At 40.8% G+C, this 22,525-nt stretch overlaps 1 protein-coding gene across 1 annotated transcript; it reads left to right on the top strand.

Moving 5' to 3' along the window:
* Nucleotides 1–922: 922 nt before the first annotated feature.
* LOC120523996 lies at nucleotides 923–22,104 on the top strand. Its single transcript, XM_039745772.1, has 56 exons — nucleotides 923–1,715; nucleotides 1,813–1,934; nucleotides 2,011–2,164; nucleotides 2,514–2,638; nucleotides 2,768–2,951; nucleotides 3,043–3,164; nucleotides 5,398–5,557; nucleotides 5,652–5,773; nucleotides 5,860–6,025; nucleotides 6,100–6,218; nucleotides 6,404–6,581; nucleotides 6,652–6,776; nucleotides 7,155–7,335; nucleotides 7,409–7,530; nucleotides 8,104–8,314; nucleotides 8,399–8,520; nucleotides 8,953–9,139; nucleotides 10,426–10,547; nucleotides 10,634–10,838; nucleotides 10,909–11,030; nucleotides 11,137–11,359; nucleotides 11,430–11,551; nucleotides 11,662–11,854; nucleotides 11,955–12,076; nucleotides 12,508–12,784; nucleotides 12,874–12,995; nucleotides 13,093–13,312; nucleotides 13,406–13,527; nucleotides 14,295–14,505; nucleotides 14,597–14,718; nucleotides 14,880–15,105; nucleotides 15,183–15,304; nucleotides 15,416–15,635; nucleotides 15,705–15,826; nucleotides 15,986–16,202; nucleotides 16,270–16,391; nucleotides 16,511–16,745; nucleotides 16,819–16,940; nucleotides 17,119–17,320; nucleotides 17,402–17,523; nucleotides 17,687–17,900; nucleotides 17,972–18,093; nucleotides 18,389–18,584; nucleotides 18,665–18,786; nucleotides 18,867–19,041; nucleotides 19,115–19,236; nucleotides 19,317–19,416; nucleotides 19,536–19,658; nucleotides 19,739–19,911; nucleotides 19,992–20,089; nucleotides 20,160–20,287; nucleotides 20,372–20,552; nucleotides 21,087–21,225; nucleotides 21,556–21,631; nucleotides 21,708–21,857; nucleotides 21,970–22,104. Exons 1-56 carry the CDS (start codon nucleotides 992–994, stop codon nucleotides 22,077–22,079), a joined length of 9,246 nt encoding a protein of 3,081 aa, XP_039601706.1. The 5' UTR covers nucleotides 923–991; the 3' UTR covers nucleotides 22,080–22,104.
* The last annotated feature ends 421 nt before the right edge of the window (nucleotides 22,105–22,525 follow it).

Here is a 22,525-nt window from a genome sequence, read left to right as displayed (position 1 = left end):
GTGTAAACACGATAACTTGAAAATGCTTTAACTAAGGTCAACCAAATTTTGCATGTAAGTATTAGGTACAAAAACATAGATTTCTATCAACATTTGGCCTATTTCCGCTAACTGGAAATGGTACTTTACCTTTTATTCATGCAGCTGCAGAGTCCAATTTATTCAACTTTACTTTTATAATAATTGTTCAATATTATTCATTTGATTTGTTGTTGGTGGATCGTTAAAGTACATAACATACAAATATAATCACTGTCTTGCAGTTTACTCCTCAAATATCCATCCCCATATCTGAGTATACAAGAAAGTCTAGGGGAGAACACTTCCGATTTTTTTATTTGTATTACTGGTTTAAAGCTTTCGGAGAATTACACAGCATGAGAAAATCTCAGATCTTAATTCATTTAGGGAGGAGAAGTGTCAGTGAAATAAAGAGCAGCTTCTTGCTGTTTGTGGTAATTTAAGGCACTGCATGGTTTGTCCGCCTGCCACTTAAACCATTTGTCTTAATTAAAAGAAAAAGCAATCAATTAAAATGGCATATTCTTTTTCTTATTGGCTTTTTTCTTAAAAGAGTATGACTCATTGTATAATACTATGACTGTGAGAAAAAAACAATAAAGTTTCATGTTAATAGACCTTCCCTGGTATCTAACTAGTTGCTTAATTTTCTACTGCCTTCAAAAACCTTTATTGTTATGCACATTTATGTTCTTAATTTCCTGGTATTTAGCAAAACATTACAACCAACCATCTCCCTTGAAAAATCTGGATGTCTTCAAAATGCAGAATTGAATTAAGGGGCATCACCTGATCACCTAGGTAGAAGAGCTCATTTGAATACACAATGCCTGATTAATTGGGTCATTCTACTTATTGGTCGTTTGCTTGCTGAATCATCATAGAGCCACATAAGGAAAGATACAAAGTGGTCTCCCAGGTGCTCTTGCATTGTCTTGTCTGTCTTCTTAGAAGAGTGATCTTTACTACAATGGGAACATCATGGCAAGGGCTGTGTCCTGCCCTTGTTTTAGTTTGGGTTGTTTGTGGTGCTCCTGCCCTTGGATTAGGCAATGGTTTTCTGTATCCTGATGCAAGTAATTATAGAGTGGAGAGAAAGTTGGGTTTTGAAGGGAATTCAAACCATAGAGTTGATGGGGGCACATCTTCTGACCGCGGTGTGTATTCTGAAGAGCACCTCTATAAAACTTACCGAGGCTACAGCAAGTCTGATTTATCACTTCCAGAGTTGGCACCCAAGTACTACAATGAGCTTTCATTTCGTGAAGCTGATGCCAGTGGTTCAAGTCCCTTCAAGAGTGCACCTGAGTTTATCAATATGGCTGCTGGTCAGGATTCCTCTGAACTTGAAAATGAAGTTCTGGGTGTGAAAGCTGCAGATGACCACCTTTGGGATGATGTCTTAACAGATGTTACTCCACTCTTGGTATCTGATGTGAACTGGAGAGCAGATCCTCTTGATAATGAACATTCATTCTTTAATGTTTATGGTGTGTTCCATTTGTCGAAGTCTGGCAAAGGATGGAGTGATGAAAGTCCTGGCTTAATTTTGCCTCCTAAAAATGAATCCTCTTGTGGTGAAGCTGGAGCTCATCATCCTCGCCATAACCACCACCACTCTCATTCTGTTAAATGCAATATGGCTAACATGACTGTTGTATTTAAAGGACATCAACAGGAGCTCTTTGTACAAGGTAAGGGAAGGGATGTGTTTTGATTCTAGTATGTATAGAAATAATTACTAATGTGTGGTTGGGGTTTTTTTTTTTTGTTTTTTTTTTTTTTATTAAGCCCACCCCTCTACAATTTTGAATGTATTTAATCTTCTGCATAAATGCAAGTATGAGGTAAAGGAGAAAAGTGGGTCTTTCCAGTTTACCACTTCATATAATGGCTGCTATGTCAAGAAACTGGTAAGTGACACCACACTCTCTCAAAACTGGGGGCTCTTAATCTCCCACTTTACTGAACCAGTTGATATGCTTGCAGGGTGACTGCTTTGTCCTCAACCTTGTATGGAAAAACAAGACCGTGGTTCTGTCTTGTCCTGCTGAACCCACACCATCATTACTTACTTTTTGCCAAAGTGATAAAATGACCATCGTCCTTCCTGAAGGTCCTCTAGACCTGCTGAAAGTCAAAGGTAATGGGAGAGTGAAAGCTTCATTACCTTGGGTATAGCTTAGGGTGGATAAACACGGGGGGAGTATTTTAGTAACTCTGATAGTATTTTAACTTGTCTGGTTTGCTAGCTCCTAAAGTGGTAACAATGCTGCTTCACTGTGCACAGACTAACATTTGACAGTTTCTTACCACTTGTCTTCTGTGCCTAATGGGCTGCAGTGCTGGTAGGATGGGCTCTGCCATGCTTGTGTCACTACATTAGCAGATCACAGTAAGAAGTCTGGTTGAATCCTAAACATTTTATTAATAGGAGGGGTATTCATTCCAGTGTGTGGGGTATGTCCTAATATGTGGTATTTATTGTGTAGATCGCTTCAATCAATGGATAACCATTCACAAGATTGCACACAGGTGTAAATACCTCATATGGAGGGATTTGCTGGGCAGAATTGTCTTCTCGGCTTCTTTTAAAGCCTGCCATGTGAAGGAAACGGTAAGTGATTGATGGTGGTATTCACTTTGAAGGCTGAGTGCTTATTTGAGCTGTGTCTTGAGGTCCAAAATATTGACTTTTTTCCACATCTGCAGCTAATTTTGCATTTGGTTTTAATCTCCTCCCCAGAAGGAGGAATATGTCCTAGTAGTAAGGTATGAATCTGCAGGAGTCCCTGGGCAGGTTGTCATGTCTTGCCCTGTTGAAAGCCATGTCCAGCATCCTCATCTGGATTTCCCAACTACGTTGTGTGGAATGAATGGCATTATAATTCATCTCCCAAAACAGAATTTGCAGGCAATTCAACTGAAAGGTGAGGTTCTGGTCATTCAGTGTCTGTTCTAAATCCCTCTTACTCATTTCAAAGGTAGTTCTGAAAGATGCTAATCTCTGAATTTTTACAGATGCATTTGGAAATGCAGTGAATATTGAGGACATTGCAGAAGACTGTGATTTCAGGGTCATTCATGATAAAGCCTCGGTCACATTAATAGCTTCTTTTGAAAGCTGCAATGTGAAATTACAGGTAAGGGTTGTTGGTTGGTGGGTTTTTTTTTTTTTTTTTGGGGTGGTGTGTGATGTGAATTCTTGTTTCTGGTACAACCTGTATAATTGCAGTATTGCAACTTGTGTTCAAAACATAGTTGGCTTTCATAGACTGTCATTTCATATAGGCCCTAGATGGGGTTGTGTGTGGTGGTGATTTTTAGGTAATTCACAGTTCAGTATGGTACATGACCTAACACTTAAAACAATTGTTCATTTTAAACAGTATTTCATACAGCCTCTAACTTAAGTGATGCTCTGCATACATTTATCTTAAGAAAATGGGAGAACAATGGAACAGTCATCTTCAGTCTTAGCCAGGAGTGTCTGTAGGAATGTGTGCGTGTGTGTTTTTTGAGGAAGGTTGTGGAAGTTTGGATAAATGGGCAAGAGGAAATAAGATGGTGGTGCGTGCCAAGTTCTACAGCTTGTTTGCTTTCTTTCATATCCTAGTCCATAGTACTAGGGTGTTGTAGGTTTACTTGAAAAATGTAAACGTGTTGCCTCGAAAGCTTGCATATTTCTTGTTAGCCAATAAAAGGGATCATTTTGCTGAACTTCTCCCTGTATCCTAGTTAAGCAATTTACCAGCTTTAGTAACCAGTGTGGCATTTTTAATGTGAAAATTTTGGTGTGTTTTGGTTTTTAACCTAATCCTTAATTGTACATTATTCTAAATACTCATTTTCTGCTTCAGTAATTAGTTTATTTCTTTTAAAAATGTGGTTTTAATGCTTTGGTGGTAATTGGACACTAATTTTACTAAACCACCAAAACCCCTTGCTTCATTTTGGTTGAGGATTTAAACTGCAGATCAAGAAGCTCAAGTCTGAGTGCTCTGTTTGCCTCTGGACTGGCATCTTGTCGAGGGTTATTTCCTGCCTTGTATCCTGTACTGTCTGGGTTTTGCTTCTAGCAGACCCCATGACCTTGTTCAGGACTAAGCAGGTTAGAAAATGATTTGAAAGGAGCAGCTACTTCATTACCCAATTATCAGGCAATCAGTTATTTTTAAGCAAATCCGATAGCAGTATACTGTTTTGTGTTTACAAAAGTGCAGTAACGTTTCATTTTATGGATCCCATGGTTTAAAATTGACAATGACTGCACTGGTTGGAACAAAAACCTTCAGCCACAGGGGTCCTACAGTGTGAATATCTAGAGCCACTGTTTCCGAGGATTCTAAGCAATAAGCCCCATTTGTAACAGATTGATATACATGAGCTGGTGTAGATCATTGCTTTTTAAGACCATCTAATATGTCATTTTGCCCTTGTGTGGCTTCTTGGTCTAAGCTACACTTCAAATGAGACCTAAAAGGAGTCTTCACTGTTGGATACACTAGAATAGAACCTTGGCATTTCAAAGTTTATCCCATTATTCGATGCTGTAATTGGTACTGACCTGTAACTGTCTATGCTTTGTCATTTACAGAGTGTGCAGCAGTCGGCTCACAGGTTATTTCATACAAATTTCCTTGCAAGTCGGGTTTTAAGCCCTTACACATTTTCTTGATTACACAAAATCAAATGGAAACGAGCATTCCTCTTGCCTCTTCCTTCCTGTTTTTTTAGAAGGAATGCTTGAAATGGCACACCTCCTTGCAGTTTGTTTTCTCATGCAACATGCATTGCCAAGGCCCAGTTTACTGTACTGACTATTTTCACACACAGGTCATACATAACCCTGTGAAGATATCTGCACCATCGTGGACACCTGTAATTAAAGCATCAGGACTAAGTATAACTTGAGGCCTTTCCATTACTACTGGTACTATTGTAAATGACTAAGAATCCATTACATTTGAACTCTTGGTTCAAGAACCCCTTTGTATAAATTAGTCTAGTTCAGTTGTACAGGCCTCCATGGAAAACCTGAGGTTTGCATTCCAAAAACATTTGTGTAATTTCCACAACGTTTTCATTGTACCAGGTAAAACTGGGTTCTTTCTGCAAAAGTACTCTTGGAACAGCAAAATTCATGGCCTTGCTATCACAAAGCACTTGATAGATTTCCATTTCTGGCTTTCAAATTCTGCATATTGAAATGTGTGTGTGTTTTGGCTTCAGGCTTTCCACTATCAGAAAAATGCCCAAAACCCTTTAAGCTGTACCCTCTGAAAGATGCCTTGGTAACTTTATAGTTTACGCATGACAATGCTGCAACACCTATGACACTTTGACAAAGCACTTGTGTTTGATTTCTACTTCTAGGGTAAGCATCATCTGCTGACTGTTCAGTATGTAATTTCTGGAATGACCAAATCTGTCCATGCACAATGCCATCAATTGGACAAGCCAAGGATTCACTGCAGGGCTTCCGGCATGACAATAGAGTTACCCCATGGGCCTCTAGAGAAGGTCTTTATCAAAAGTAGGTTTTTTTTCCTCCTAAAGGCCCATTCGTTCTTAATGTCTCTTGAATAGATTTTTGATGTCTTTGGTTTTTGTTTTTAACCCCCAATAAGCTCAACTGAATCAGTTGGTTGCAGTCAGAGATGCTCCCAAATACTGCAGGTACCATCTAGTAAGAGACCATGGCATAAACCTCCTGACTGCATCTTACTTGTCCTGTGATGTTAAAACTGTGGTAAGAAGGGTTAGAAACTGCTTTTACAAGCGAACACCATGAAGATCCTCCTTTGTTTTAGTTGACCTCTCTACCTTTTCCATCAGAATTACAACTATATCTTGCCGGTCTTCTATATGTCGGCTTCTGGTAAGCAAGGTTCTGTAAACATGGAATGCCCAGCAACAACTGGAAAACCTAGGGTCATCTGCAGAAGGTCCAGTATGACTGTGTACTTGCCAAATGTTCCACTGGAACAAATCCGACTCAGAAGTAAGTTGGAAAGCTAAAATGTCTGAAGGTTAATGGAATAGGGTTAAGTTAGAAGTATTGCTTGTGATTTTTAGACCATCATGGAAAGATTGTTGCCATCCATGCTGTCAAGCACTGCCATTACATTTTGATGGAAGGAAACCACCACCTGATTTTCACCACTTCGTACAAGGCCTGTGATGTGCAAATAAAGGTGAGATGCTTACACCTGACCTGTACCTGGGCAGATTCAATGCACTCTCAGTATTTGGCCTTTAAAATAAATTAGTTTTGCATTTTCAACTCCAAAGACTGCGCAGTATTTTGGCCAGCCCAGTAGAATGGTGTTGATGGGTATCATAGACCCATTGAATAAAATCTTTTCATGTGGTATTTTAGAACGGGCATTACATTTTGACTGTGGTGTATGGAAGTGGCACAAAGGGCGAGGCATCTGTTGAGATGAAATGTCCAGTTGAAGAAACGGAGAGTATTCCCAGCCACACCGTGACCTGTGGCAAATCTGGAATGTCTGTGTTGCTTCCAAAGGGTTCCACAGAAGATGTGAAAATCATTGGTATGTGTCTTGAGTGTGGAGTCCTCCTTGATCAGCTTGCAGTGATCTAAAGTTTGTTTCTATCTTCTAGATTACCTTGGTAATGAAGTGGCAGTGAGAAATGTGCCAAAACATTGCCAGTATGTATTGGAGAAGCATTCCAATGGAAGTGTGTCTTTCACAGCACATTATAGAAGCTGTGATGTTAAAATGCAGGTGGGTTGTGTGGAAACATCCAGACAAATGCTTTTAAACCTTATCGGAAGGCCTCTGACTACTGTAACATTTTCCTAAGTTGGCCACATTTTGGATGATGAGTGAATTGTCAGTTTTGGCAATTTTTATAAATTTCTTGGCTGCTCTTATTTGCCAGTTGCAGCTTGCCCTAGTGGCAGACAATAGCTCAAAGTTAAAGTATGGTTTAGTTTAATCTTCACCATCACTACATTGTTCTGATTAATGCATGGTCTTTAATGCTTCACTTTCTGGATTGTAAGGTAATTTTTAAAGTTGCTTTGGTGGCAGCATTGGGATCTTCAGGGTTCCTGTATTTGCCTCAAACCTAAGGATAATGGAATGAATTTTTCATTTTAGGGGGGGTATTTCATGTTAACGGTACTCTACAAGCCTTTGAGTGGCCCAAGGTTGGTTGGACACATGAGGTGTCTAGCAAGTGACCACGGCAGCCATATTCCCCATGACCTTCCAGTTGTGATTTGTGAGTCCACCAATATGAAAGTGCAACTGCTTGAAGCTTCAGAAGTCCGTGTTTTGGGTGAGTCTTAGTTTCTAGTTGGCCAATATGTTGAATCTGCAAGGTTTAACCTAAAGCACTCCATTTTTGTTAGATGCCCATGATAAGGAACATAATGTGCTCAAGATTGCCAGGGAATGCAGCTATGAGATAAAAAAGAAGGGGAAAATGCTGCTCTTCACAACTGCTTATCATGGCTGTCACATAAAAGTTTTGGTAAGATCCTTATGTTATCCATAATGACTAGCATTCTTTTGAAGGAAGACCAAATCTATAATGTTCACTCTTCATTTCACCCAAAGAAGCGTAGTTTGTCAATATGCTACTCATTAACTGGTTTACATAATGTCTGCATGCAGCTTTCCTCATTTCGACTTGGATTTCCCTTTATTGCTACTTGGAACTTAATTTGTCACAATTCAGTTTTTAGGTGAATTTGTGGAAAATACTATTAGAAGTTTACCATTATATTTTGAAATTGGTGAACTTCAACCCCAGCACCACCTATATCTTGTATAACTTATTTTTCCAATGGTCCCATAGAAGGGTGCCTGCTATACAGCATGTGTGCCAGTGACTGGACTGGGACTCTGGTCTGCTAGACTTCCAGATATTCAATGGGTAGTCTTCTGAGCATTGCTGCACCCTTTAATTCCAGACTGGTCAACATATCCACATGCTTAAATGGTTTTCATTTGGTCTGAATGAGAATGGGTTAGGCAGTTTGTTATAAACCAACTCCAATACATTCTCATCTTCCATTAATATAATTTTGTTTTTCTCTCTAAGCAGCATGATCATTATTCTCTGACGGTAGTCTATAGATCCATCGGTGGGGACAATGTCTGGCTGCAGATGAAATGCCCAGTTCAAGCACATCCAGGGCGGCCAACACCACCAGTTATTGTGCCAACAAAACCCCTTCCTCATGTGGCATGCAAAAATGACAGTATGACTTTGATGTTACCAGATTGTAATCTTGATGGGATTACAGTCAAAGGTAAGTAAATTGAGGGGGGTATGGGTTGTATTTTTGTAGTAATTAAGCCATGGTTTTAATTTTTATTTCACTCTAAATCAAAAGATGCTTTTGGCCAAGATGTACAAGTGGAAGGTACACCAAGTTATTGTGGCTACAGCTTGATAAAAGGTCATGGAAAAATCAATTTCACAATTCTTTATGGTGCTTGTGATGTTTCCATTGAGGTATGTTGCCCTCCTGTTAGTGTGCAGCCCTTTCTCCCATATTCTGTTTTAACACCTTTTGTGGAGATCCTGATCTGTCATTGTGCCTGCACTATAAAGTGGTGGTTGTGTGTGGGGTGGGTCTCGCTCCACTCCACTCCTTCAAAAGGGAACCTAAAAAGCCGAAGTCCTGTTCATATGCTTTAAGTTATGACTGGTCCAAAATGTAATGTTTGCTTTCTCAGATGTGCAGTCTTATGCTTTGCAGCAGTATAGGTCTCTGCAATTCTAAAGGGGTACAGGCCACCTTCAGTATGGTGATGGCTTTTCTTAGCCTTTAATTTTTCTTTATCTATGCCTGCAAAACTGACAATGTAGGCTCATAGTATGTCGGCGCTTGGTTTTGATGTTGGGGTGTGTGGTTTTTTAATTGGTCTGCTTCATTTCTTCTAGCATGGCAACTATGTTCTGACAGTGGGCTATAAAGTTCTTCATGGGCCTAAGAAGTACATAACCTTAAGATGTCCAGTCCCGGCCAGGCCAACAACTACACCCATTCACAGTTCCACTGTCATCTGCAGAAAAGATGGCATGCTTGCTGTACTACCTGATGGTCTGCTAAATCTAGTCAAAATAATAGGCAAGTTTTGGGTTTTAATGATTGAAAAGCAGTGGCCTTTAAGGATTGGGTTGGTGTGACAGAATCTCACTTGCTGTAAATTGCCCTGTGAGCACCACTTAATCTGCAATCTCTAATTTTGCCATTGAGTGTCCTGAAATGCATACTTTCATGAAATGAGTCAAAGCCAATACACCATGACTATAAACGCATGTGTTACAACAAGAGATCTTGCTGGCATTAATCAAAAAAAACCTCCTGCCACCCCATGTTCTGGACAGGTAAAATTTACCCCCCAAATGACTAGTCCACCTAATCTCGCAACACCTGCCAGATCGCATCAAGCCCTCAGCAAAAATAAAATCTACATCGGTGGTCCTGTACTACCTTTCAAAACCTTTTTAGCTGCAAAGATTTTTCTGCTTACAAGTTTCTCCTTTGCAAAATGGTCTTCTGCTTCCAAAACCTGTGATCTGGCCCTAGTGCTAAGCAGCAAGTGTCTGACGCTCGTAGTTGCCATCATCCAGCTTTTGCTTAGTCAAGTGTTTCATTGTCCATGACCTTGTGTAGCTGGGCTTTTAAAAAGGCTATTTCAATGCTTAACTTAGTGTGTACACAACACCTTAGCTAACAGTACGTATTAGGTGATGTATTTGAGACACGGCAGCTAAAATCAACTGTTACTTTCTATTTGTAAGAAAGCCGGACAAGGGCAGAGAAAAGGAGTTTAGTTCTGTATGTTCGTAGAGTGCGAAGAGCACTTGACTAGTATCCTGCAGCACAAATCACGCCACTTGTACATGTGTTGTGTGGGCTTCTTTTAATTTCATAAATTTGGCGGGGTCTGGACTGTCCCCTTTAATGCTCTGTGTTGGAGAATCGCATTTGTCTGTTTCTGTCCATCTTAAGGCTGCAGTTAAGTCTCTTATTCGACTAGATTGTGTATGTGGCAAGTAAATCATGCTTGTTTTGAGCCTAGTTAACATTTATGTAGCTCCCATCAATATATCCATTCAAGTTTTATGGTGTTTGTAAAAAGGAATATTCAGTTTTTATTCTGGCAGCCCCACTAGCATAAATACACTTGGCAAATGGTGTGTTTTTTTTTTTTTCTCCCCCACTTTTTAAAATGGTTGCATTTTCTAAAGGTGGTTGGTGTGGGTTTTAGATTACTTGAGTAGCTGATTTGTGCATGATTGGCCATGTTTTGTACAATGGTATAAAGTGGTGTAGAGCATAGCAGGTATGTTTCTGTGGATGGTGGATTGGCTTTTGAAGTTGCTTGTTTGGGTTTCTAAATCCTCCAGATGTCTCTAATAAAGAACAGACTGTGATCCAAGCACCTGTGGAGTGTGGCTATGGACTAGTAAAAACACACGGAAAGATCACATTGTCTGTCCAGTACACATCATGTGATGTTGCTGTGAAGGTGAGACCCTCTATGGGTGGGTGGGTCTATTTCTATGTGTGTTCAAATTAACACCCTCATTTTTTTTTCCCCAAATGTTTGTGCAGCATAATATGTATTGGCTCACTGTACTATACACACCAGCCAAAGGCCCCGAATTGTCTCTGAACATGAGCTGCCCTGTTGTCCCACCAAGTGTTCCAACTTCTAGCACTGTAAGACCTCCAGTCAGTCATCCCACTGTGATCTGTGGGAGCTCCAGCATGAGGGTGCTTCTGCCAAATGGGTCTCCTAACTGGGTCAACGTAATAAGTGAGTAGTTTTGGATGAGACAAATGTGTGGATCCAGAGAGTGCAGGCATTTAATTTTTTCTCTCTGTAGAGAAGACTGGCGATAAAGCCAAGGTGGTGTCTCAACCAAAGAGCTGTGGCTATGTATTGGAAAAAGGTCACAACTATCTTTCCTTCACTACACCGTACCAAGCTTGTGATGTTCAAATTTTAGTAAGTACTGTACGTTCTTGAACAAATGTGTTCTCCAATAGATTCTGTCTTCTAATGTATATATGACTTGTACTAATGAGGGATGTGTGTGGTGTCCTTTCTCCAGGGTAGTTTTTATGTGCTCACTGTAATTTATGCACCAGAAGTTGGTCCTGAACTGGTAGTGAAAATGAAATGCCCAACTGCTTCTGGAGACTTTAGCGTCACCACCCTTCCTCCACTAACTTCCCAGAAGCCCTCCACTATTCCTCCATCCCCTACGGTTTTCTGTAAAGCAGCCAGCATGATGCTGGTATTGCCTGGTTTGCCAAATGAAATTCAAATACTTGGTAAGTGTGTTCGGATAAACCTTGGGCTGCTGCTGATCTTGTTGTGTTGTAACTTGATTCTCTGTTACAGACAAGGCCAATGAGAGAGAACCTGTGAATTCCACATCTCGTGCATGTGGGTACATAGTGACAAAACGTGATGGAAATTTAATTTTTTCAGCTGTTTACGATGCATGTGATGTCCTCATTCAGGTGGGGAAATTTAACAGGATTCCGGATACACTGGGAAAGCATCTTATATTTTTGGGACTCCTTTTTGTGTTTTAGCTGCATTTCAGTTTCAACTTTCATTATCTCCGCAGCATCACCATTATGTACTGACCGTGCTATACAAACCATCTGGTAAACCATGGAAGTCTGTAACTATGAGATGTCCAGTCAAGGTGCCAACTTCTCCACCTACAAAGCCTACTGCACCGAGCTCTGTAACTTGCAGGGCTCAAAGCATGATGGCAATGCTGCCAGATGGGCCTACAGGCCAGGTCAAAGTAATTGGTGAGGGTTTTGAGATGCAGAGTTCAGGAAAAGACATTCCACTGTCCAAATCCATGTAGTTCAATAACTTGTCGTCTTTTATTTTTTTTTTTTTTTTAAGACTCCTTTGGTGAAGCAGTAGCTGTGAGTGGAGCTGCTTCAGTGTGTGGTTATGGGCTGACAAAAGTCAAAGGGAAGATTCTGTTGACTGTTCCATATAATGCATGTGATGTTTCTGTGGAGGTAATTTTATTTATTCTTCCTTCTGTTTCCTCCAAGTGTTGCACCAGAGGCTGCCAGTATAGGTAGTCCTGTTCCCATAACGCTGATATGGTTTCGAAGTTGGCTCCCATCTTATACAAAATGGGAATGCTGAATACCCTAACTATTTAATTGGGTGTCATAGGGGTAAGGTTATTTTGATAGCTTGGTTTGTTTTTTTTTTTTTGTAAATTTCAGACCACCGAATATTTTTTTAAATAAGGCCCTAAAGATTGCATCCTAAAATATGCAACTGCTCAGTCAGCTAGGAGTTTAAGCTCTCAAGTACAGGATTGTCTTAGATTTGGTAGCCCATGCAGTTGCCAAGATGGGTTTCATTTAGTGTTTCAACAACCTTTTGCCAGTTAACGCACACTCCAAGTAACTGAAGGTGGCCTTTCTGATTTCTATAGAGTGGGGATTATGTCCTCGTAGTGCTTTACCAACCTGTTGGAGGCATGCAGAAGTCTATGACCCTCCGATGTCCTGCTGGTGATCACACAACTACCTCCCAGGGTCCCACCACTGCAACAATTACCACCTTTGTCCATTCAACTAAAAAAGCTACCACACACCGTTCTGAATCCACTCCCAAGTCCACATCTGGTCCTCCTCCAAATGTGGTGTGCAGGCAAAAGAGCATGATGGCAATTCTGCCCAATGCTTTCCCAGATAGTGTCAGAGTAATTGGTGAGTTCTCTGCAGTTCATTAACCTTGGGTTGTAGTCCATCTCCTATTCTGATTTACATCCTGCTTTGACGTTATTTCATTTGTTTAGATCAATTTATGCAGGAAGTGACTGTGATAACGGCACCAGTGAGCTGTGGGTACCAGCTTGTGATTGGTTACCAACAGGTTGTATTCCTAACTCCTTATGTAGCTTGCAATGTCCGCATTGTGGTAAGTGTATGTGGTGTCTGCCTTAGAGGCACCATATGTGCAGTCTGAAGTTTTCATTAATTACTAATTTACCGATTTTTATCTTTGCCTTTATTAGGATGGCTTCTATGTTCTGGCTGTACTCTATACAACTAAAAATGGGCAGCAAAAGAGAGTGTCTATGAAATGTTCCACTCTTTCTGGAGATATGGGGTTATCTACAACAGTTGCTCCTACCAGTGTAATGAAAAGTACACCCAGGGCACCAAGTGTTCTTTGTAACGCCTCCACAATGAGCGTGATGCTTGATGGATCGTCAAGAGATGTCTTTGTACTAGGTCAACTTTTTTACTGTAGCATTCCTTCCTTTCAAAAGTGGTTTGTGTGTGTTTTTTTTTTTTTATGGATTGTAATTATTTCATATTTTTTAGATATTGTGAATGAAGCAGTGCCCGTTAACCAGGTTTCTTCCAGATGTGGATATGTGCTCACAAGAGAACCTGGAGGTCTCCTCCTGACTGCACAATACACATCGTGTGACGTCCGAATCAAGGCGAGTTGCAGTATATTAGATTTCTGAGAAGCCCCTACAGTCAGCTGGTAAAGTTACAGGTTCTAATGAGGAATAGTCTTGCATTCTGGGGGTCCATTGCTAAGGTGTTTCTTTTGCAAGGCCAGATCTAATGTGTGTTTAGCGATCTGATCGGCTACTGGTGACTCTCTAAATATGTGTGTTTGTGGTCCATGTATCCTACAGATTTTATATGCCTCTTAGACATTTTTTGCCATGCAAAATTCATAATTTATGTTCTTGCCTGATCAGATCCCTGTAGGGATTCCAAGTAGACTGCAGGGAATTTTGAATATTTGCATACAAAACCCTGGTAAATATATTGGAAGTCTTGTACCTACCAGGCTGATAGCTATGCTTTGAAGCGTTAGCACCAAGTACTTTTTTTTTTTTTTTTTTTTTAAACATCTGCTTTATTTTTGAGAAGGGGAATTTTGCTAATGATAGGCATGAGTTATTGGTTCCCAATGATGGGGAAAGGGAGTGTTGAGAAATTTTGAGATGGTTCAAGTCCTATTTGGATAAAAACAAGGAAAGGATTTTTTTTTTTTTTTGGATGTAAACCACTCTTTGAGCAGTAATTTGTCAGACTTAAGAATTTGATATTTGTTTAAAGGGCCTGGAGCAAGTTTTACTTTAGTGTAACAATCTGAAGGATGAAATTTCACTAATTTTAGGTGCACCAAGGAAAAGGATTTTGTCTGTCTCCCCTTAGAGGAGATGTTCAATTGTTTTATATCCCCTTTCAGAATCACTTCTACATCCTTAGTGTGCTGTATACACCTGCTGGCGGAGAAGAAACATCTGTGAACATGAAATGCCCAGTCATTCAACCACCAACAACCATGTCAACCACTACAACCATGCCAGGGACACCCAGTATCCCTTTAGTGATTTGCCAAGAATTCACCATGGAAGCGATATTGCCTGCTGGGTTGCTTAGTCAGGTTAAAATAACAGGTGAGCTTTAAGATGTGGTTGGGTGGGAAACTTCTTGAACTGATGTAGGAATGGTGTCATCTTTTTTTATTGTGTTTTCTGCCCTCCCAAGATTTCTTCAATCAAAGTATGGCTGTGAACCAGGCTCCAAATGAGTGTGGCTATACACTAAGAAAAGCGGGTGGAAAGATTGTTTTCAGCACTCCATATAATGCATGTGATGTGTATGTTCAGGTACAGTAAATAGCAGCAAATCTATTTCCATTTGGCGTTAGTATAAAGAACCTGGAGAACTGCACCATTACATTACTGCCACCTAATTCAGGGCCATCTCCTGGCATCTGTATAACAAATCATTGTGATAAATGGCCTCCCTGATAAGCTGTTCCTTTCAGTATAACGGATACATCTTGACTGTCCTGTACCAACCTTATGGACATCCCCAGAAGTCTGTGACCATGAGCTGTCCAGTTGTTGAGCCAACAGAACCTACCAGTGCTGCCCCCACCACCGTGACCTCCAAGCCTACAACTTCCATCCCTCCACCCAAAGCCCTGTGCAGAGGGTCTAGCATGATGGTGGTTCTGCCAAGTGCTGCTCCAGAAAATGTTAAAATAATAGGTAAGGTAAATGTAGATTTGTTCCCTGGCTGTAACACTATATGAAACTGGAGCAACAGCCTTTGGTTCCAATCCCAGATAAGCTTCACCATGAGGTCCCTGTCATCACTGCACCCAGAAGCTGTGGCTACACACTTGTTAAACAATACAAGCAACTGGTCTTTGCCTCCCTATACACAGCATGTGATGTCCAAATAAAGGTAAGATCATTTGCCATGCAAGTGCGTGCAAGAAACACTAGCTCGCCTGCTTGCACAGATTTTGTCATTGCATAGTTCAATGCCATTGCACTCTAATCTGTATCCTTCCAGGGTGGCTTTTATGTTCTTATGGTGGTCTATACAACTCCAAGTGGTGTGAAAATGAAGGTTCCTATGAAGTGTCCTACCACTGGATCCCTTTTTCCAACTACACTAGCTCCAACAACAAGGAGCATTTGGACCACACCTAGTGCTCCTATTCTGATCTGCAAAGCTTCAAACATGATGGTGTTGCTTCCGATGGGCTCCATAAATGATGTCAAAGTAATAGGTAAGCCTCTTTTTGTACTGAAACTCCTTGCCTAACAAGCATATTTTACATCTTCACCTTCTCCCTCAGATCAAAAGAACGAGGCATTGCCTGTGGTTCAGGCTCCAAGAAACTGTGGATATGTACTCGAGAAAAGGTCAATCAATCTTGCCTTTTTGGCCATTTATACCTCCTGTAACATAAAAATTTTGGTACGCATATACAATCTCTAATTTGCAAAATCCTGAAATCCATACAGAGGTGCTAGTAATGGTCTTGTACTGTATGAGGTGAAGGAACTGAGAGCCTTTAGTACCTAGAATATTGCAGTTGGGGCTTATTCTTGCATCTAATTTTGTCACCTTTTTCAGAGAAATCATTACGTTCTGCATGTACTGTACACACCTTCTGGTGGTATGGAGATGTCTATGACAATGAGATGCCCAGTCAAAGTGCCTACAACTACAAAGGTGCCATCTACTACCAGTACACTTACCACAAAGGCTTTTACTCCCATTGTAATCTGTCGCAGTTCTAGTATGATGGTCACTTTGCCTGATGGCTCTCCACAGTCTGTCAGTGTCTTAGGTGAGTAGTTCAGTTTATACTAATCCCACTCCAATGGGCAAGCATCTAACACAATCTCGATTATTAGATGTTCTTGGTGAGCAAGTGGCTGTGACCCAACAGCCTTCAAGCTGTGGATATACACTGGTAAAAAAACAAGGAAACCTGCAGTTCACTGCCCTTAATCAAGCTTGTGATGTGCAGATCATAGTAAGTATGCCATTGTTGCAGCTCTGGGTGGTTCAGTCCAACCCACTGTAATGGTAAGTTGTAATGGCAAAGTGGCCTGGTTAGATTTGCCTGTTCTAAATAGCATCCTGTTTTTTTAGGGTGGCTCCTATGTACTTCTCCTAATATACCAGCCTCAAAGTGGGCCACAAATAGTTGCCCGGATGGAATGCCCAGTTACTTCTGAAGACCCTGGTCTGACTACAGCTGTTAGTGCTACTATTGCCACCAGCACCACAATACTGCCCACCTCTGCAACACCTACTGTGATTTGCAACTCTACCAACATGACAGCAATGCTTCCAGATGGTTCTCTTGATGCTGTTGAGATAATAGGTGGGTTCTGGCAAGTTTTTAATTAGAAACCTCCACAAACTACAGTTGCTAACTGCTGGATTTATATGTACAGATCTTGCTCATGAGGTGGTTCCTGTAAAACTGATGCCACAAGGGTGTGGATACACATTAGAAAGAAAGCAAGGATATCTATCCTTTGTTGTTCAATACACAGCATGTGACATCAACATCTTGGTAAGATGGTGATTTGTGGGATATATAAGCTTATTTGGGAGGGAACGAGATTCTAAGGTAGAGATTCCACATTAAATAACCCTTTTAAAATAAACTTGACCATGGGTGGCACGAGTGGTTTCTCTGAAGCCTTTTGTGATGGTTGGATGTCATCCTGTGCATAACCCCTTCCTTTCAGAACAATAAGTACATCTTGATGGTGCTATACAAACCAACTGGACGGTCTATGAGGTCTCTGACAATGAGTTGCCCCGTTGGCATCCAGCCGACTATGACCACTACCCTCTCCAAGCCTTATACCCCAAGCCCTCCAGTGACTTGTGGTAATTCTAGTATGAGTGTAGCATTGCCAGATGGACCTCTAGATCAGGTGAAAATCGGTAGGTGATATTTAAACTTTGTAGACTCTATCCCTCTTCTGAAGGACTTTTAGTGCTGTGAACACATATTTTGTCCTCCAGTATCTTTCAATGAAACCGTTGCTGTATACGAGGCCCTTCCAGAGTGTGGCTACATTTTAAGGAGAGTTGGGAGAAAGATGGTCTTGAAAGTACCCTATGACGCATGTGATGTTTATACATGGGTAAGAATGTAGGCTTGTCAAGAGTTAGGCACCCAACAATAAGCTTGCTATTCAATTGCAACTTTACTTTGGGATGCATCCCAAAACCTTCTTTATGACTTAATGTAGTTAAAGTATGTGGAATATATCGGTCCTCCTGACCATTTTGTACTTCTGTTTTAAGAGGGATAACTATGTCGTGATGGTGCTATATATGCCTGCTGGTGGGGTTCAGAACCGTGTAACCATGAGATGTCCAATAATTAAGCCATCACCACCGACTACCACCATGTCGACGAGGATGACCACACACAGTCCCTCAAGTGCTGTGATTTGCAGAGGCTCAAATATGACTACTGACTTACCTGGTGGTGCTTTGGAAGAGGTCTATGTAATTGGTGAGTAGATCCCAAATAAGTGTGGTAGAATTAGAAGAAACTTCTTCCCAACATTTTGGCTGTCTTTTTAGATAAACATTACAAGGAAGTGGCAGTAGTTACTCTTCCAAAAAGCTGTGGCTACACACTGGTGAAAAGAAACCATCAACTGTCCTTCACTGCTCTTTACAAATCTTGTCATGTCAGAATTTCTGTAAGTGCTCAGTTTCTGGTGTCCCCCATTTCATGTTCATGGATTGAATGATTGTGATGTCTTCCTCATGATGGGATCCTGCATATTAAAGTTTTTGACAGAATAAGTTTGAATGTCTATCCGTTATGGAGTGTGGGGTTTTTGTTTGCTTAACCTGTACAGTTATTCAGGTCTTCATCTTGACATTTCTCATTCTGTTGAAACCGGCTTCTGTTTTACTCTGTTCTATTGGGTTTAGACACTCACTCACTCACTTGTAGCATTAATGGCCAAAAGTATGCTTTTTGTCTTCTAGCACCACCATTACGTACTGACTGTCTACTACAAGACTGCTAAAGGAGCCTCCATGGTCGTGGATATGAAATGTCCCCTTCTCTTTACACCAAGCACACCTGTCCCTGTAAAGCCTGGGATTCCTCCAGTAATGTGCCACAAGTCTGCAATGAGTGCAAGGCTGCCTACTGCCTCTGTGCAACTTGTGAAGATCCTAGGCAAGTTTAGGAACTGAATGGCTTTTCTAGAATCCTTGAGGGGATTTTTAGCCTTACTGTCCTGTCTAATTTAAATATAGACAAAGTAGGTAAAGAAGTATCGGTGGTCAGCTTGGCAAGTAAATGTGGATATCATCTAGTAAAAGAGGAGAGGGCTGTCTATTTCAGCGTCCCTTATACAGCCTGTGATGTCAAGATATTGGTGAGATGACAACTGTGACAGTGGTGTCTCATCAGACATTTGGTGCACAGTCTGAAAGTTTTGCCTTCCTGACTTTCTAGGATCACCATTATGTGTTAACTGTGATCTACACCTCCTTTGCTGGGTACAGGATGGTGATCCGCTTGAGGTGTCCTGTTCCTGCACCCTCTCCAATTGAAGCTGGAGTGTCTTGCTTGGAGGACTGCATGTCCATCGAGCTACCATTGGGTCCTCTTAATGAAGTTAAAGTAGTTGGTGAGTATCCATGTGGAGGAGATGGTTTTAAATGTTGTATGAATTCATACTGACTTGTGGTATTGCACCCTAGGTTCATTGTACAACTTTGTGGTGGTTAACCAAGCTCCCAAATCTTGTGGGTATAGCCTGGTGGAGAAAGCTGCAAAGCTTGTCTTTACTGTTGCTTATAAAGGGTGTCATGTCAAGACTGTGGTAAGAGTTGATTTGTAGGTTTAAAGGGAAATGGTGTGGAATTCCTCCATGATGAATCTGGGCATGTCCTCTCTGCACAGGGTAAACATTATGAGCTAACCATTGTTCATCTCTCCAGTACTGGAGAAAAGCTGCAAAAGCAGATGATGTGCCCTGTACAGAGGATTGTGGCTCATCAAGGTAATTGATTTGTGGAGATTTATTATCAAAATGAAGATTGCTTGTTTTTTGGATAACTTCTGGATGGCAATCTTAGATTTGTGTGTCTTGAACTTGTAACTACATGTACCCCTAATTAGGCTGCAACCTACCAAGGAATAAACAAGTGACCTGTGGTCCTCCTGGTGCTAAACCCCACTCCTGCTTGGCTCATGGATGTTGTGTGGATGAAGAAACGTTGCACTGCTATTACCCCATGGACAGTATGTAATGAGATGGTGGAGAAAACCAATTGGGTGAAGTGCAATCCCTTTTTGTGAGACAAATTTGTACCCCCTTCTAGCATGCACAGCAGATGGCCACTTTGTCTTTGCGGTTTACCGCACTGCTAGTAAACCTGAAGTGGACCCAGCAACGTTGGTGGTTTCGGGCAACCAGTCTTGTCTCCCTGTGATCTGCACTCCAGAATTTGCCATCTTTAAATTCCCGGTGACTGGCTGTGGCACCTACGTTTTTGTATGTCCTTTTTGGTTTTTTAATTGGCTTGGCTAGCCATCTCCAAAAGCTGCAAGCTCATGGTAAGCCTTTAAATGTAGGTCATTGCTGAAACTACAATTTATGTGGCTGAAGTTCAAGGCCTAATCCGACGCAAGCTGCAAATGTTTGGGCAGATTACAAGAGACAGTCCATTTCGGTAAGTGCTCAGACTTTTTCATCCTAGGGTTTGATGGCCTAAGGTGTCTTCTAATGTGACATGTCTGTAGTCTTCAGGTGGAATGTCGCTACTCCAAAGGAAGTCTGGCTAGTACTGGCTACTTGGTGATGAACGTGTCTCCTCCTCCTGCTTCCATTTCCTCTGAGCAACTTGGGGTTTCTTTAAGAATTGCCAAAGGTTCACTTGTAGTATCTGAAACTGCTAAGAATGTGATGGTGGGAGAAACACAACCTAATTCCCTCCCCTTTCTTTCCCCACCAGATGAAAGCTACTCTTCGTTCTACCCATATTCCCAGGTACCTCTTAGCTTATTGTTGAGTAAGAAAGTCTACCTTCAACTCCAACTTGTAAACCCACCTGAACCTAATATGGTATTGCTGGTACATTACTGCATTGCTTATCCTCGTTCTTCGATGAATGCCTGGGTACTCATCTATGAAGGGTAAGTTGGAATTTTCTGCTTTGGTTTTCATTCAATGCTTGCCACTTGATAGGCAATTTTAAAATGTGGTTTCTAGTGGTTAGAAGTACTATTGCTGGATATTGTAAAGTTAGCAGTACTTGGCCGCTATGGTGTGTTGTGTAAGGGACTTTAAGTCCACCTATGCAGACTCTATTTGATAGCCTGCTGATTTTGGCATGGATTCTTTTCAACTAGAGTTTAGTGGTGTGTAGTGCATGGAAGGTTTTCTTTGGTGAGTAAATTTGAGTGCCTACTTAAGTTGTCACTTCTGGCTATACAGTATATAATGCAGTATAATCAACCATTTGGAGCTTTCAGACATTTTGAAGTATTTTTTTTTTGTAGTTTACAGAAAAATGCAAAACTAGTGCAGCTGAAGTAAAATGGCATTTCCCGATCTACAGTAGATGCAATCAGATTTTTCTGTGAATGCTCTCAGAATCTCTGCTTGTGCCTTCAGAAAGGGGTTTGAAGACCTGTTGCCACCATATTTACATCTGAATATTTTTCCAGGTGTCCAAATAAAGAATCTGCTGTCAATCTGATTCTGAAAGATATTGAGGGGCATCCCTTGCCAAAATATCTCCGGCGCTTTGATCTCCACACATTTCAGTTTTTGGACCCAAAGAGTCAGGAGCGTTTGGATGAAGAGGTGAGGTCTAGAAAAGATCCCAGAGAATTGAATAAGATGCTATATAAATGATTCTACATTTTACATGCAACTCAAAGTACATTCCAGAAATTAATCAAAGGTATTTCTTATAAATTTAAGTATACTAAATGGAATATCAACCTGACAGTTAAACAAAATTATAAACCAGTGCAAAACCTTTGTTACCAGAAGCAGGTTCATGCTTTCTAATAAAAGGCTGTTTTTTTTTTTTTGTGTTTTTGTTTTGTTTTTTTAAGAAAAAAAAAAAAAAGCTACTTGTTGGCTTTAAATGTCAATTTTTATTTTTTCTATGCTGCCTGCTCTCTTCAGGTTTACTTCATGTGCTCAACTGAAGCCTGCTCAAGCTCATCTCAATTTTGCAATGAAGGATGCTTTGATGGAAGAAGTAAGATAATGGAGGTTTTTAAGTAAGTCTCTAATCCCAGTGTGCGGTTATGAAGCCAACTTTCTCCTCTTTCTAGTAATGGCAACCCCTGCTTCTGAATCTTTTGATGGACGCTGTTCAGGAAAGCTTTGTCCCAGACATGCGATCATTGCCAAGAGGGCCATTGAAGGGTCTGATGCTGTCAATGCAATGTTCAACTCCAACAATGTTCCTGCTCAAGCTGATGGTAAGGCAAGAAGGCAGCCACTTTACTCCTTACAGTCCTAACCGAGGTTGGATACTACAGAGAAGTGTGGATGGTCCTAGAAGCGTTTTTTGTAATATTTGATTTCCTTTAGGTAATACATTGAGGAAATGGATCCTTCCACTGGTCTTGGGACTCCTCTCCTTGATTACTGCTTCAGCATTGTTCATTCTCCGAAATCTATGCAAACCTTGCAGACATTAACTAAATAAAGCATTTTTTCACTTTTTGAATGAATTACCTTTTTTGACAAACTGAACACATGACCGCTCTTGTGACCTAAAGTGTGTGTGTTTTTTAAATTTAATAAAAAAAATTCGGCATTTTAACAATCTTCGTTTTGGGGTTCACATTTGATGTGAACAGACAAGGGTTGTGTGTGTGTGTGTGTGTGGGTGTTTCCCATTTCCCCAATCCCCGCATATAACTGCATGACTGGACTACTTGGTATCTCTGGTCCTATTGCAGGAGTCACCACAGTCAAAAAAAATTTCCTAGTGTGGTGGACTTTCAAACTGGTGGTTTCTTCTCGGTCTGAAATCTCAAGACTTTTTTTTTAAGCTAGTTTCCAGGCCTGGGTATAGCATTTAAGAATTAACTAATTGTAAACCTTTCTCTGCTTTTCTTAACATCTTGAATGATTAAAACCA

This window comes from Polypterus senegalus, chromosome 2 (genome assembly GCF_016835505.1).
Source record: "Polypterus senegalus isolate Bchr_013 chromosome 2, ASM1683550v1, whole genome shotgun sequence".
Lineage (NCBI taxonomy): Eukaryota > Metazoa > Chordata > Cladistia > Polypteriformes > Polypteridae > Polypterus > Polypterus senegalus.
The sequence above is the reverse complement of the archived record's forward strand: the minus strand, read 5'-3'. Positions and strand labels throughout refer to the sequence as shown.